The sequence below is a fragment of the Lissotriton helveticus genome, chromosome 2_2, assembly GCF_964261635.1.
Source record: "Lissotriton helveticus chromosome 2_2, aLisHel1.1, whole genome shotgun sequence".
Lineage (NCBI taxonomy): Eukaryota > Metazoa > Chordata > Amphibia > Caudata > Salamandridae > Lissotriton > Lissotriton helveticus.
The window spans coordinates 42186989-42203208 of record NC_136060.1 but is presented as its reverse complement, the minus strand read 5'-3'; the positions used below and the strand labels follow the sequence as shown (position 1 = coordinate 42203208).

The 16220-nt window shown below is 40.4% G+C and overlaps 1 protein-coding gene across 1 annotated transcript in view; it reads right to left on the bottom strand.

Annotated features, from left to right (window-relative positions):
- Positions 1 to 6785: 6785 nt before the first annotated feature.
- The window catches only part of LOC144821265 (protein FAM149A-like), a 212666-nt gene continuing 203231 nt past the window's right edge, over positions 6786 to 16220 (bottom strand). The window contains exons 12-14 of the mRNA XM_078678089.1: positions 14341 to 14469; positions 14175 to 14253; positions 6786 to 9036 (exon numbers count right to left, since the gene is read on the bottom strand). Coding sequence (XP_078534215.1) covers positions 8963 to 9036; positions 14175 to 14253; positions 14341 to 14469 — 282 coding nt within the window. The 3' untranslated portion in view covers positions 6786 to 8962. The remainder of the gene's footprint in view (positions 9037 to 14174; positions 14254 to 14340; positions 14470 to 16220) is intronic.

Here is a 16220-nt window from a genome sequence, read left to right as displayed (position 1 = left end):
TTCTCTCCTTTGGGACCTTATAAGTGTTTAGCCATGCAACAGTTGATGTTGTTGCACCAGGGATATTGTGCTGGAGAACGAAACACTTATAAGGTCCCAAAGGCGAGACCTATTGGCTATGCAAATGCTTGTTTTAACTTGTGCTAAATGAGCTCCAAACACCAACACTGAGAAATTATTAGTTGTGTGGATGATCTTCAAACACCTGCATAAAGACAGTCTGTGAGAAGTCAGCGCAACTGATCATGATACGGCCTATGATGCTCATATCATACTGACACTAACCGGCGTATTATTCTGAACATATCTATGCCGCAGTTAGCAGTCTCTTCCATACATGTTGAAATCTATAAATCCCCTAAGTAAACAGCATTCTAAAAATGCATTTAACAATTGACTTTTTAAGCAGCTGAACAAAAAGCGGAGTTTATTAGATACATTAAATGCAAGACCCCTAGATGCTGTTTTTTCCAACTTTAAAAGTTTAAAACTGACTTTTGTGCAGAAAAAGCGTAAACGATTCATGTAAATTCACGTTTTTATGTGTACTGACATTGTAGATAAGAATATTTACAAAACCAATCTATAAAAAGGAAAAGTTTAGAAAATGGCAAAGGCACAAATGGTAATGTAACTTTAAAAAATGGCAGACACACACCATGGTAAGGGACAGAGTGTTCACATACAAAAAAATTTTATATGTGATTTAAAAAGTTTCAAAACTAGATATAAAATGTAGCTAAAATTGTGGACTTTGTCTGCGGTTGACATCAAGTTGGGGTTAGGGTATTAGGCACGGAAACTGTGACAATCACAGGTTGGCCTGTGGTATACATGGAGCTTCTGTGAAGAGGATTGGGAGTGGAAAATCGTTAATTCCATTGTAAATTAGCCTTAGCCATGAGACAACAACACAAAGGTACTGACGTTTCTATTGGGTAAGAACATGGAAGAAGATACATTTCACAACATTGTCAGAAAATGTACTTTGATGTTCCTGTAGCCAATCTGTCAAATCATTCACTTCTAAAACAAATATATTTAACAGTTTATTTACAATTCTGCAAAGAAACATCAGGTATCAATTCAGTACAAAAGTTGTGCAGAATTACTAAACCAGTGAATTTTTAAGATCACTTATTTGTACAAATCACATAATACAAAGTATAAGCATTCTGAAATTTGAGTAACAAAAGTAATTTGGCAAGAAGCGTAAGATGGGCTTACATTCTAAAAAAGAGAATACATATCACAAAACTGTGTGCAATCGCGAATACGATTCAGGTTGGTCATTGCAGCATGGACAGTGACATTCCCAGCAAAGACATATATATGAAATCCATATTGACTTATTTGTTCAGCTTGTTTTCATCCAAAAGCAGTACATATACCAAATGATTTACCATGAATAATATATATGTATATATTTTTCGGGGGAATGGGCATGTTTAATTTTAAAATGTCAACTTGATTACAACTTTGTTAACATCCTGTCCATACATTGCTTAAAAACTGTCTTATCTTTTACTGTGGTTACCACATTTAGATGCAACACCTTTTAAATTCAGCCCGTAGCAAGAAAGAACCAAGCCATCCATATATGCCTATGTTGTAAAAACAATTTGCCTTTCAAATAATTCCCTCATTCTTTGTTTCAACAACAGTCTTTTTTTGCAAACGTTTTCTGCTCAACTCTACAACTGAAGAGGACACTTGATATGCAGGTGCGCTTATCAAAAATGCATTCAGCAAGAATGTGTAGTGTAGAAGTAAACAATGATTTCCAAATTGCTACATAAAAGATTTATGTGTGCCAGACTAGCAAATAGTCATGAAGTCACACTTCTGGAAGGGTTAAAGAATGAACAGAAAGTACTAAATGATTAGCTCAACCATGAACAATAAGGACTGCAGTAAAAAGGATATGGAATGAGCATGTTTGGAGGCACTTTTTCACTTTTTCTAATATTGCCTGTATAAATATGTAAGTTAAAGAAAGACCAATTTGAGAACTTTCTTGTAAAGTATTCGATGAAAACAAGTGTTGACCTGGAAAAATCCAAATACTTGTGGACCTTGGGACATCTCAATAACAAGAGAGGTGTTGAACCTTCTAATACAGTGTTAAATAGGGTTTCAAATTCAATATCTTTAGCCACATGAATCCTTGCTCACTCTTTAATCTAAATTAAGTTACTGAAGACTCAGCCTAAGCTGCTCCAACAAAACTGAGTTTTTGTCCTGGAAAACAAACTAATTAATTTTTCAAACCAAAGATTAATATCAAATTGAGCACAATGTATCATTCTTTGTACAACAGTATTTGAATTTTGTATGATATAAAATGTACAAGAAAATATAAATAACATAAATTAAACAAATATACACACAATTATACAAACTGGTATATACATTTTCAGTTTAAAAGCAGTAATCTGAGAGATGCACTAAATTAAAATATAGCCCGGAAACACCTAGAACAATTTAATAGAACATAACTCAATATCCCTGCTTCTTAAGTGCATATGTTCAAAATGTCTGAATAGGGCCAGATAATGAGTTTCTGCTTATGACAAGTGACAGTTAGGCATACTATATTTCAATCTATAACACACAGGTAGTAGAGGCTTTCCAACTGTCAACAAATATTGGCATTCCTTAGACAAGATGTGTCTATCGTAGATCTGGAAGGGGCTGATGAATGTAGAATCTTCAGGCAAACCATGTGTTATGTACATTAGTTCCTTCAACATTTATTTTATGTCAATTTATCACATGAGAATATTCCAAATGTAAATATAATAGTGATCCAACCTTTCTGTATCTACATTGGACAACCCTGACTTACATACATCATTGTCTAGAAAATAAAGGCCACATTTTCATGAAATTGATCATCTGTAAAGTAACCCAAAGGAAACGTGTACACATTTGGCAACCACACAACTTTAGAGAGTGGATGCAAAGTTAACTACATTAACATAACGGTAAGTTGTTTGTATTTCAGAAAAAGAAGCATGTGTACAAAATATCTACTTTGAATTAGTTAAAGAGCCAAAGAAGACTAAACTGCATCCAGCATGGTAAATGAAAAAATGTTCCATTACAAAAAATAGTTATAGACAAAACATTATTTTGGTGCAACTGTAACATTTTGAATTCTTATCACACCTTCATCAGATGTGTTTGGCTTTAACCAAAACTACAATATATTTTCAGGGTTTCAGGCCTTCTTCATATGTTTCACAGCTGTATACTAACTAGTTCAGATAGTCTACAACCTGTACCCTGTGATAAACTGTAAAATGCACTTTAGGCCTTATCCGATGCCCTCTGCTAGTAACCTTTTACACATTTTAGTAGAGCTTCCAGATTTGGAGAATACAAACTACCAAGAGGACATAAAAAAAAGTATCTAACAGTGCAGAGGAGAAAACACAACTTGCTGCTTGTATAGTGTTCAAGGCTCCCAGTAGATTATCCTTAAGGTTGTCTTTCTCTGAGAAACAGACACAGTCCAAACTGCATGATGCAGCATTGTAAGATATGTTATCAATAGTGGAGGCATTTACAAGGATAGAGGGGAGATACACCACTTTAGTTGATGTGATATGCAAGAATGTTTTCTTGATATAGATTTTTGGGGATTATGAAGGAATCTGAGATGTGCCTGAAGACACAGATGAACAAAAATCAGTTAGAATAAATAACACAACAGTGTCAATCTTCAATTTCCTTCATGAATTCATATATTCTAACAATTCTATTTCCCATGTGTTCACTTTAGAACTAACCTTTCAGTGGGAATCCTGGGAAGGACAGTTGGAGCGTGGTCAAAGGTCAGTCAAAGCCAAGCATGACATATCATGCTTCCCTATGTATTAGTGGTATTCGCCCAATTTAAATTTTGTAGCACCTTAAGCACCAGTGTCAGCTAATGCTGTACAGCATACGTTACAGTTGCAACAATATATATATCCACACTCAGTTTGATTTATACAGCCAGTAATACATGTGATATCAGCTTGTTTTCCATTATCAATTCATCCTTACACAATCCATAAGCGTACACGTTACTATTGTGATTTTAAATTCCTGAATCTGTATAATGTTTTGCATAAACAGCAATTATAGTATCAGCTAAACATCATAGAACCTAATAATACATTAAAGAATATGTCATATTCAGAAGTGAAGCAGTTAATTATTGAGTATTTAAGCAAACCATTCATCCTGTTGTATTTGATGAATCAGGTGCAATACGAACCAGGAAATGAGTTAACCTTATAACCCAAGTCAAAGAAAAATAGTGAGAGAACTGTGAGTCAAAGAAGAACCCTCATGCACCAACACAGTTGGTGACTGGCTTCATCATTGGGTTCGTTTTTTTTTTTTTTAAAGGCCTGTGAATTTGTGCCCAAGTGAAAATTTAGTGAGTTAAAAGAAGAGACAACTATTCCCTGTACTTATTTTAATAAAGAGATGGTTGTCCTTCAGTAAAAACAAAGTGCAAGACGGACGACTAGTGGTTGAGTAAATTTGAACCAAAGTGTCCTATATAGTAATCGTGGTCGACATGTTTCTGCTATCGTGAGCTAATTACGCTCAGCATTCGTCAGGACCATAGGCTATCCCTCAGTGAAATGCGCACCCTAAGGCGCACCCACTCTATGTGGATAGACGCTGCATAAAAACTCACGGAATTCCCGTGTGGACTCTCCTTATATTGCTACGGGTCTTCAATCTGAAAGAAAAAGGATAAAGCAGTAAAAGCATATCTCATGGTTAGTACATAGTCATGTAAAACACGACCAGTGTTTCATGCCCAAAAGCGGGTGCAAATCCTTTATCAACAGTTGGTTATTTAAGAAAAATACTTTAAACGATAAAAAACGAAACGGCATCGTCTCATTATTCGAATAATGAGACGATGGTGTTTCGTTTTTATCGGTTTTTTCAAACCAGCGGTAATTTCGGGCGTGAAGGTTGCCCCTGCCACAAGCCCAGGTTGCAATTGCAATCCACACGGATAGTAAGTCCTGTCCTTTTCTTTTTTAATTAAATCTTTTTGAATTAAGCTTTAACAAACTTCCGTAGTGTTTGTAATGGGGTTTTTGTTCCTCCTGGCACTCGTTTTTTGATATACCTATCCTCCGGGCACCAAAAGTTGGTGACGGTTGAATGGCATGGCGGGATTATTATAATGATGCATATGCCGCAGACTGTTTTTCGAGTAGAATTAAGTCGAAAGATTGATTAATTTTATAATTACACGCAGGCTAAAAGTAATGACGTATGCTGGCCGCACAGCAAGCAAGGTTGGGTAATTTTGAATATATCCCGCTGTATGTTTGCAATTGAAATGTTCTTATGGTTAATAAGGATAAATGCAGATAAGTTTCCTTGAACCCTTTTGCTCACTGGGTGAGGATGGGAATTTTGTAGAACTGTCAAGACACCTATTAATAAAGTGTTTTTCTTAAATAACCAACTGTTGCTAAAGGATTTGCACACGCTTTTGGGCATGAAACACTTGTCGTGTTTTACATGACTATGTACTAACCATGAGATATGCCTTTACTGCTTTAACCTTTTTCTTTCAGATTGAAGACCCTTAGCAATATAAGGAGAGTCCACACGGGAATTCCGTGAGTTTTTATGCAGCGTCTATCCACATAGAGTGGGTGCGCCTTAGGGTGCGCATTCCTCTGAGGAATAGCCTATGGTCCTGAAGAATGCTGAGCGTAATTAGCTCACGATAGCAGAAACATGTCGACCACGATTACTATATAGGACACTTTGGTTCAAATTTACTCAACCACCAGTCGTCCGTCTTGCACTTTGTTTTTACTGAAGGACAACCATCCCTTTATTAAAATAAGTACAGGGAATAGTTGCCTCTTCTTTTAACTCACTAAATTTTCACTTGGGCACAAATTCACAAGCCTTTTAAAAAAAAAAAAACGAACCCAATGATGAAGCCAGTCACCAACTGTGTTGGTGCATGAGGGTTCTTTGACTCACAGTTCTCTCACTATTTTTCTTAGACTTGGGTTATAAGGTTATTAACTCATTTCCTGGTTCGTATTGCACCTGGTTTAACGTCACTCTTCTGTTATTTAATAAAGTTTATTTAAGGGGTACAAGAGTGACTGTCTGACCCTTTCTCTCCTGTTGTTTAATGGTATTTGATGAATCTTCATGAAGAACATCTCTTTCCATCAAGATAGCCCCATAAATGTTCCTGTCCAAAATGGGGTAGGCATATAAATACCTTGAAATTGCCAAACATGTATAATGCTTTAGGTTTTTCAGATAGAAAACGTTCCCACAGAATGAAGCACAGGTTAGCCAGAACCATTGCATTTGTTAAAATACCTATAAAAACGCCTACATTACTCAGATGGGAACTGTCAGTAGCCTGCAAATTGCAACCAAAGCTCCATCTAGGGATTCTGAATAACTAAAAATTTAAATTTTGAATAAAAGCGGATGGGTAAGCATGAGGTAGGTACTCGTTTAAATGTAATTCTTATTGCATGAGAGCACTATTGCAAAACAAAATGACAGCACTAACACATTGGACATATATATGTGATAAAATGCTCCAGGCTTTGAAGTAACATACCACACCTTGGTTAAGCACACAGAGGTAAAGTATACATTCTTGGTAACATTTGCGTCTCCTTCTAAATCCAAAGCATCCCAGTATTTTGCCATTACCCATCCTAAATACCAGGGAACAGTCTCCAAATGTAGTGAGATATGGTGACATTTGAACAAACTGCAATATATTTTTGTACTGAGGGCTATTGTCAATTCCTGTAGTTACCTGTTGCAATTCGTCATGATTTTTTACATAGATTTAAGACCAAGCATCCCTTGAAAGCAAGATGTGCAGCCCTTTGAGCGGCTCAAGGGACAATGGCAATCACAAAATTGGAAAAGAAAGATTGGAATTTCATCAGAGTTTGCAGACTGATATAAACATTTGTGTTAGTAATGGTTCCTGGTCGAATATGTCATCAATTATACACATTACCAGTCTCATCATTACATTTCTAATTTCTCACAGACTCGGATTTCACTATTCATGTTACGCCTTCTACTTCTATGATTCTACTAGATATTGACCGTCTAACTCCCTGCCTAATGTCTACCTGTTCGCAAACCAGGCCTTTATCGCTGGGTCATATTACTAGCTTTCGGTTTGTGTTCAAGGAATTACGCAGCCTGCAGCTCAATAATGCTGTGAGGTAGCATATGCTTGCTGTTCTGGGTGTCTGGACGGCGATATCTGGAGCTCACGCATTACCTCAGTGAATCACTAAGCTAGCATGAGTATAGTAGACACCACAATGTATATGTTTTTTCATTGGTATATCAGAGTTTTAGGCATGTGACACCTATTTGTGAAACAGGGGAAACCCTGCGTATGTTACCCCGTTTTCCACTACATTTTGTTCAGTACACCTATTTTACGATTTGCTATATTTAGTTCTCCAAAAATATCTCTGTTCTAAGGTGAGCCACAATCATGCCTCAGTCAACTATCTAAAATGGTGGTAACCTTTTTGTAATGAGATGAGGGTTATCATTTACTTGTAGCATATGCTACCCCACTGGGTGGTGTTTGGATGCCCTTTGGACTGATTTGAAAGCATTGTAGCTATGACATAGATAATGTGACTACTAATCTTTCAAGAACAGATCTGCACTTTGTTTGTTGTAAATGTTGGCGTTGCCAGTTACAATCCGTGTGAACATAGCACAACCTTGAGCTTTAGTTAAGATGGTTAGAAAAAGGAAGTAATTGCCTTTTTTATCAGCAACAAAAGTTATCACTGCTGGTAATTCATTGAGGAGTCGAAAAACACGCAGTCATGTCCACTAAGGCTGTATGTGAGTGAGTCAAGAAAAAAATTGCCTGATAGTGCAGATCTCACTCTACTATATTGTGTCATTTTCCTCCATTTTTAACTTCGCCTGATGGACACATGTGCTACAGGGGATGGCACTGTGAATCCTACTAAACAAACTGTGCTATGCAGATAGCTGTGCTTGATGGCCAAAAATGTACTACTCCTGTTGCATGAACATGTATAGCACTGTGTATGGGAAACGGGGCACCATATGAAGTTGTCCGCCATGTGTGTCAGAACTGCATCACTCTTTTACCACATTCAGTTAACAGATTATCATGAACTTTCCAGATAAGCTGCAAATAAATTTAAGAGTACCATGGGGATAATTTTACTTCTACAACACACCAGTATCTGTGCCTCGGCCCACTATGTGGAAAGTGTGGGGCATCAAGTAACCGGAGCAGGCCATGAATGCAACATCCCCATTTACTATTAAAGCATCCTCAAAAAGCCCCTCAAAATAACCCAGTAATCTAGGGAGAACACCTTCTTTAGACTTTTCTCTAATAATGAAGGCTAAGTGCCTAAAAGAATTGTTAAAGGCTACTATCGAATGTGAATACAAAATGTGATACGGTGTTCAAGAATGAACATTTATTGGATTTGTGTGGCACCAAATGCCACCCTTGAAGTTATTTCATGTCCTTCTGGCCCATGAATCGCAGAGAAAAAGTCACAGGAGCTGTGGCCTGAGTTACCTGCAAACGCTAAAATAAGTGTTTTGACCTCATGTAAGGAGCTCATATTTGCACATAAATAATGGATGGCATAATGAGTTGATGGAGGTACAACATGAAGAGCTAGATTAAACAACCCAAGCTTTTAGAAAACATTCAGCCACATTGCACTCCTCGCTGGAATGAACACATTGTCTCTGTCGTCCTTTGATGCCAACTCTTGAAGTATTACCCAATTAAATAAAATGTGGGTAATCTGGACAAAATAATAAGTGCTGTATCACGATTACAGTTTTCACCATATAGATTCTATGGCCCTTGAAAAGAAAATTTGTTGGCAAAGAGTGTGACTGGTTTGTATTAGGACGCCACTTGGTACCGTCTCCTGGTTGCCGGCGGATTTCTCTGGAAGGACTTGGGCTGATACTGTGTACCTGAAAGCATAATACATTCTATGAGAAAGGAGAACTTACATTACAACACCAACAGTATAACCATCTCCTGGGTCAGAGTCAGTTGAAGACACAGGACAGTACTAGACATTGGGCACACTGTCCGTATCTGCACTGCAATTTTTTGCTGAGTTTTTGTGTGACCAGCATAGACATGGACAGTGTGCCAGGTTTTGGAAATTGTGCACAGTCCCTAGAACTGGAGCGAAGTTTGAAAGTTCACACCTGGGCAATGAAGAGTGGATTTATGAAGCACAGAACTGGGATTTAGAAACCATAGCTACGTCCTAAACTTTCTTAAAAAACGCAACTTAGGAATCGCAAATGCACAGTTTGATGCATGTGGCCTTATATGAATTACGTGGTACAAAAGGGGGTGGTGATGGACGGAGCATCTTAATCAATCAAACACTCACACCCAGTCAACAGATCTGGGTTTAATCCATCACCGTTCTTTAACCCACTCTGCCACCCCAGTTCCGACATGGCCATATGCAAATCAGTCTGACCCTGTGCCTCATTGGAACAGTCCAGCCCGAACTGCCAAGTCATGACTTCCCTAGACCGGAAACAAGCTTCCGAGGACCGGTTTCTGGCATTTCAGCCGTCTTCAGCCCGGTTTGCTTGAATCCAGTGGCAAAGTCAGCAAGGGACTCATGTCTGAGCATACCCTGCCAACTTATGGCGAACAAAGTGGTACAAAAGGGGGTGGCCAACTTATTAAATTAATTAAACCCAGATCTGTTGACTGGGTGTGTTTGATTGGTTCAGATGCTCCGTCCATCACCACCCCCTTCTGTACCGCTTTGTTCGCCATAAGTTGGCAGGGTATGCTCAGACGTGAGTACCTTGCTCACTGTAACACTCTTTCTGGTAGAGATTCTGTCTAACTTCAGCACCCCCTCTCCATTTTGAATATTCTCCAGATATCATACTGGATCCGGAAACGTTTGAGCAGTACCGCTGCACGTTGGTAGGTGGTACCATGCAGCTCTGCACTGGTGCAGTTCCACATGGGAAATGATGTGTGGGGCCTAGACAGGTGCCACTGCTGCATGTTAACGTGAGAAACGATATTTTCAATGTAGGTAAATTAATCAGTTATAGGTATATTAAGTAAATATAACTTGTGCTCTAAAATATCTATAACTTGACCCCCTGCCAGGCACAGTGTTGTCATCAATTATGTTGTTTCAGATGTTGCAGTGATGATGTCATATATGTCATGAGTGATGTAATATAGGAGGTAATTGGTAGTGCATGGTAAGGGTGTGTGGCACTGCCAATTACCTCCTATATTACGTCACTCTTTGATAAACAGTATTTTTTTTTAAATGACTACAACAAAAGTATGCTTTCTGAGTAATATTTCTATGAGCCAAATTAGGGAAAATCAGTTCAGCTGTTTTTTTCTGTATGGAAGCGCAAAGTTTCCTGTGGGAATCAGAAAGGGGAAATTGCACTTTTGAGAACTCTGCTTTCTCGTGGCCATGCTTGATGGATCAGCGTAAAACCTTCCATGAAGGAGCAAGAGAGGACAAACTTATTTTGGGAACGTATTTTGCAGATTCGTCAAAAGGTGGCAAAGTTATTAAGAAAACAAAAAAATGCATGGTAACTCTGATCTAAATGTGCACACGTACATATGTTTGCTTAAAAGATTTCATTTTGAGTTTGTAAGGATACACATTGTTAGAAAGGGGTCTCTAGTTGGCGATGTAGGTACCTTTCTTCAAATAGTGACCCTTCTTCCTAGTTAGGATAAGGGAGTTACACTCCTAAAATAACCCCTGCTCACCCCCTTGGTAGCTTGGCACGAGCAATCAGGCTTATTCTAGAGGCAGTGTGTAAAGCATTTGCACATAATCAACAGTAATACAGTGTAAGGACTACAAAAGGACACCACATCAGTTTAGAAAAATATCCAATATTTTTATATACTCAAGAAAGGACCAAAAACGAAACAAATCCACAATATAGCACTTAGAAACCTTCAGTTATCAAATAACCTTGAAAAACAGTTCCTTGAAGTTGATAACTTCTTCTGGGGCTATCACTGCGTCGTGAACAAACAAATCCAAACAGTTCTGGCTGACCGCGGCATCGCAGGCAAGCTGCGGTGTCGGTAAGACCCGCAAAACAGTGCCTTTTATAAATGGAGGGTGTCGGCGACCTCTCGTTGAGCTTCTGAAAGCACAGTGTCAGCAGGCATTGGTTCCAGAGGCTGGTGCAGGAGTCGTAGGGGCCCTCGAAGTCACACGTGTTGCAGATCGAACGCCTCGCGGTTGGAGTAAGGAGCGCTGGCGCCGTCAGGTGTCGGGCCTGCGGTGCGAAGTGCAGCAGTGCATCGTGCGATGCCGTCAGGTCACAGTGCGAGCAGTGGCTCAGTGGTGGCGTCAGAGGGCGTCGTTGTGAGACCAGGGGTGGGGTGCGAAGTGATGCGGTGCTCGTCGCGGTGCTGGCAGATCACGGTGCAGGCAGTGTTGTTGTTGTTGCTGAAGCGATGTCGTCGGCTGACGAGCTGGATTTGATGGTACTGGCGTCGGTAGGCCAAGGCTGTCACTTCACTGACACTTCGTGTCACTTTGCGAGCGGTGCCCTCGAAACACGGTGCAGGCAGCAGCATCGATTTCGGGGTGGAGTGGCGCCGTTGGGGATACCAAAGCGGCGGCATGAAGTGAGGCGATGCAGAGTGCCGTGCCCATAGGTCACGGTGCGAGCAGCGGCTCGGTGTCGGCGTCAGCAGGCAGTGTCAGTGAGACCAGGGTCACGGTGGTGCGCTCTGCGGTGCCTTCAGGACACGGAGTTGGCAGTGGCGGCATAGATGGCATTGGGTTGCTTTTTCTTCTGTTGCAGCACAAAAATCACAGTCCCCAGTGCTGAGGGAAGAAGAACTGGAACTCTTTGCTGTTCCTGAGACTTCTTGAACAGGGGGCAAGCTCTACCTCAAGCCCTTGGAGAAGCTCACAAAAGTAGATTGCAGAAAGTTCGGTATAGTCCTTTCACTGCCCAAGACAGAAGCAGCCACTGCGGGTCAACACAGCAAAGCACTCAGCAAAGTGGTAGTTCCTCCTCACAGGTTCTCCAGGTCTTCTTCTTGGCAGTCTTCTTGGTCCAAAAGAGTTCTAAAATTCAGGGGTTTGGGCTCCACTTTTTATAGCCCAAAATCCTTTGTCCTCTCAGGCAGAGAGTGTCTCGGCCCAGCCAGAACCAGTTCTGCCCTCTCTGGTGTGGCTTCCTGGCAGGAGGTGGAGACGACATTGTCAGAGGCAGATCACGCCCATTCAGGTGCAAGGAAATCCCCACTCTCTACTCTAAATCAAGCCCAGGTCTATTCAGCCCTTTCCTGACCCACCTAGACTATCTGGAGCCTCTGCTGCTCCCCCAGCCCCTGTCATTCAAAACCCAGACAGTCAATCCACAAACCCAGCAAGAAAATACCTACTTTCTAAAAGTGGTATTTTCAAACACAGAAAGTAAAAATCACTTTCACTAAAAGATGCATCTTTAGATTCTGAGTTCAGGCATACTAAACTTTATTTTGCTACCTAGTTCCCAGGGCCAGTTATGTTTATAAGATGTTATAAACAAACTCCCCATTCTGTCCTAAGGGGAACAGGTAGCCTTGCAATAGTGAAAAACTAAATTGGCAGACATTCTCTATCAGGACATGCCACACACACCAGTGCATGTCCTACCTTTCACATACACTGCACCCTGCCCACAGGGGTATCTTGGGCCTACCTTAGGGGTGACTGACATGTAAGAAAAGGGAAGGTTAGGGCCTGGCAAGTGGGTGCACTTGCCAAGTCGACATGGCAGTACCAGACTGCACACATGCTCTGCAATGGCCGACCAGAGTTACATTTACGGGCTGTTTGTATGGATGGAACAATCCAGTGCTGAAGCCCGCTGACAGCATTTGATTTACAGGCCCTGGCACACCCAGTGCACTTTACTAGGGACTGACACATGAATCCAATAGGCCAATCATGGAAACACCAATCCAGAACACATTTTACCACAGGAGCACTTGCACTTTACCACTGATCAGCAGTGAGAAAAGTGCGAAGAAACACAAAGGCAGCACAAACAGAGTCAAAACCGGGAGGGTAGAAAGCAAAAACTCAGGCGAAACACGCCAAAAGATGCCAAGTCTAACACACAAATACACACAAAGGTATGAAAACATGAAGGCTTGTGCAAAGCCTCAACAAACATTTCTTTGCAGAAAAAGATATCTGGACAACTAAATATGTTTGGCAAGGTGTAGTGTCTGTTGTTTTCTGTGTTGCCACTTAGCATATTCAGGAGCTGTAGTGGTGGGCTTAAGGGGGAGATGAGAGGCGGGGACAAATAAAGCTGGGGCAAGATCCTGATCTAGACCCTCTCTAATGATACCACTGGCAGGACATGAGCCCAAATGGAACAAGGCACTGTTGTGGGCTCAAGTGCAAAGTATGACACCATTTTCCAAAACGACGGACACACCAACGAGAAGACCTGTCCCGCAACCAGTAGCCATGCGTAGACGAAGATGAGTATCCCACCCAGTAAGTCCAGACCTTAGAGCACATCCAGTCAGTTACCCAGAGAGATTCATGAGGTAAGGAATCTGCAGGTAAATGTATTCATAAGAAAGCAGCATCTGGGCTAATTTAACATCACCTTGGCATGCCATGGTAGCACCTAAGGCACAATGGTCAGCACTTTAGCATATGGTATAGTTAATCAAACCTTGTGATATAATTAGAGTAAACAGCTATGAGATGTCATGCTGTACAGTGTGATGTGGTGTCACTCGGATGATGAAATCAGACGCAGAGTGTGATAAAATAAATCTCTGCTTAAACTTAATTTATTGAGGTGATCTGTCTCATGCAATTGAATTCAAACTACGTTCTCAAACACATTTACATATTTCGGGTTGTCTTCACACTCTGGTGGGTCCCTTTGTTAGATTTTGAGTCAGTTATTCCAAGATATATTTTTTGTCCTAAGTAGATATAATTCAAGATACCTTCTACTTTTATTTTAGCTGTCCTCTAAAGATAATCCAGGAATACCATTTGCAGTCTGTGAGGAAATAGTTATTATTGATCATTTATAGAAATATTTACCTGTTAAAAAACCTGGACCTGTCCAAGTATGGTTGGCAAAATCCATGGGCGTAAATGATCTTCTACGAGGAGTATCCGACTGTATAAATACAAAATAAATAAGGTACTGTCATTCCTTCCATATTCACCTCTGCACAATTCATGCTTATGTGGTGAAATAGCCCACCCGAAAAGTGTGAGTTGTGTTGGGCCTTGAAAATGGCTCCACTGGAACAGTTCGTTCTCTAACGGGCCGCCTTCCCGTGGTGTCTGGCACTGCACTGGATACTCGGCTGTGCAGATATCTTCCTCTCTGCTGCAGGGTGACAAATTCAAGAAAGGTCTTACATTAACATTAGCTGAAACAAAACAGTGTAGAATTCTTTTTGTGTTGGCACTTGTGGTGAAAGGTAGCCAGAACTCAAAACAAGAAGTCTCTATCAAGTTTCTATATGCCCAATAGACATGTTCTCTAGGTACTTTAGTTACTTTTGGGAGAAATGAGTGGTCATAACTTAGCTGCTCCTTTTCTTCTATATGTCTAAGGTGTATTTATACATTACAATCAGTAGTACTGTCACTAAATACTCATATAAGTAATTTGCCAACCTTCCAATCAGGCATCTCTACAGGGGCAACCAAATCCTCTGTGTCAGCCACAACTCTCAAAAACGGATTTCTTTGTGGTCATTCACATACAAGGTCCATAACCATTATCTACCTCCTTATGCTAGGATGTGGCTGCTACCCTGTTCTTGGGTAATATCCATTATAGGCAAAATCAGTCGCTGGTTGTATAGGACCATTCTAGAATTAGACAGGTAGATCTCACCTTCTATTCAAATGTTAGAAATTTTAACATTCAGGGTCAATGTCACTACCAAAGTAGACATGAGTTCTGAATTAAAATAGTTAGGAATTCCAAATTGGTGATATCTACGAGAACAAATCATCTGTGTCGAATAATCTGCATTCCTTAATATGACACTGGATACATGATTTGTCAGAGAACAGTTCCATTAAAACTAACCAGAACGTGTGGCCTTACGCTTGATAAAGTATTGAAACTTGAGTTGGTTTCAGTGTAGACAGGATTGCCACTTTTTGGGGGATGAAGGAGGACATTGTCACAATTAGCATCCTCCAAGATTCCAAAGTCCTCCAAACACTTATTTGTCATGAACAGGAGGGCTTTGGGTAAGTTAAGTGAGATAGACCTGTATATTTTGAACACTGCACCAGTGGGCAAATCTTCCATCAGTACACTGGTCTCCAATGGGGAGTCACTCTGTAAATCCCACCTAAGACAATTACTCCGTGGCACAGGACAACCCTTGGACCATAATACTAGAGCGGGAAATTGGTGCCTTTCACTCCCAATGGATATTAAAAGAATTAAATAACTGGGAACATTCAGAGCCCCGACCCAGGTGCCACTGCACCTACACCATTGATAGCTACACCCCTGGTATAATCAGAGAGAGTATGCTGGACTCCTAAATACCAAAGGAAATCCAACGAAACACGTTTAAAGGCAACCAGCACTTAGGGATGGTCTAGAGCAGAGGTCTTCAATCTGTGGGGCGCAAGAGATACCCTGTCAGAAAACGTTTCAGACAGGGTAGGTAAAATGCCTTCACTGGAGCGTTATTCAGGGACTCTCCTTTGCCGGGAAACGGAAGCCAGGCAGACAGCTAAACACACATTTCTACCAGGTGTTGCCGGCCTGAAAGAAATGCAAACATACACAACTAGTTAATTTGCAAATGTAAAGGATTTGCAGATTAACTCTTTGTGCACATTTGCATTTCTTTCAGACCAGCAACACACTGGCAGAAAGGTGTGTTTAGCTGTCTGCCTGGGTTTGATTTCTCAGGAAAGGAGAGTGCTGTTGCAGTTAATTTATTGAATCTCTTCTAACTTTTTGAGTGGTAATGCAGAGTTAACTGAGCTGTGAACTGCTTGCTTTTAATTGTCATTGTATTTATATAGCTTTTACTATCTATGATAATGTATTGAAGGGACAGTTATGTAAAAAAAATGCATTATATAGGGTCTAGATATTAC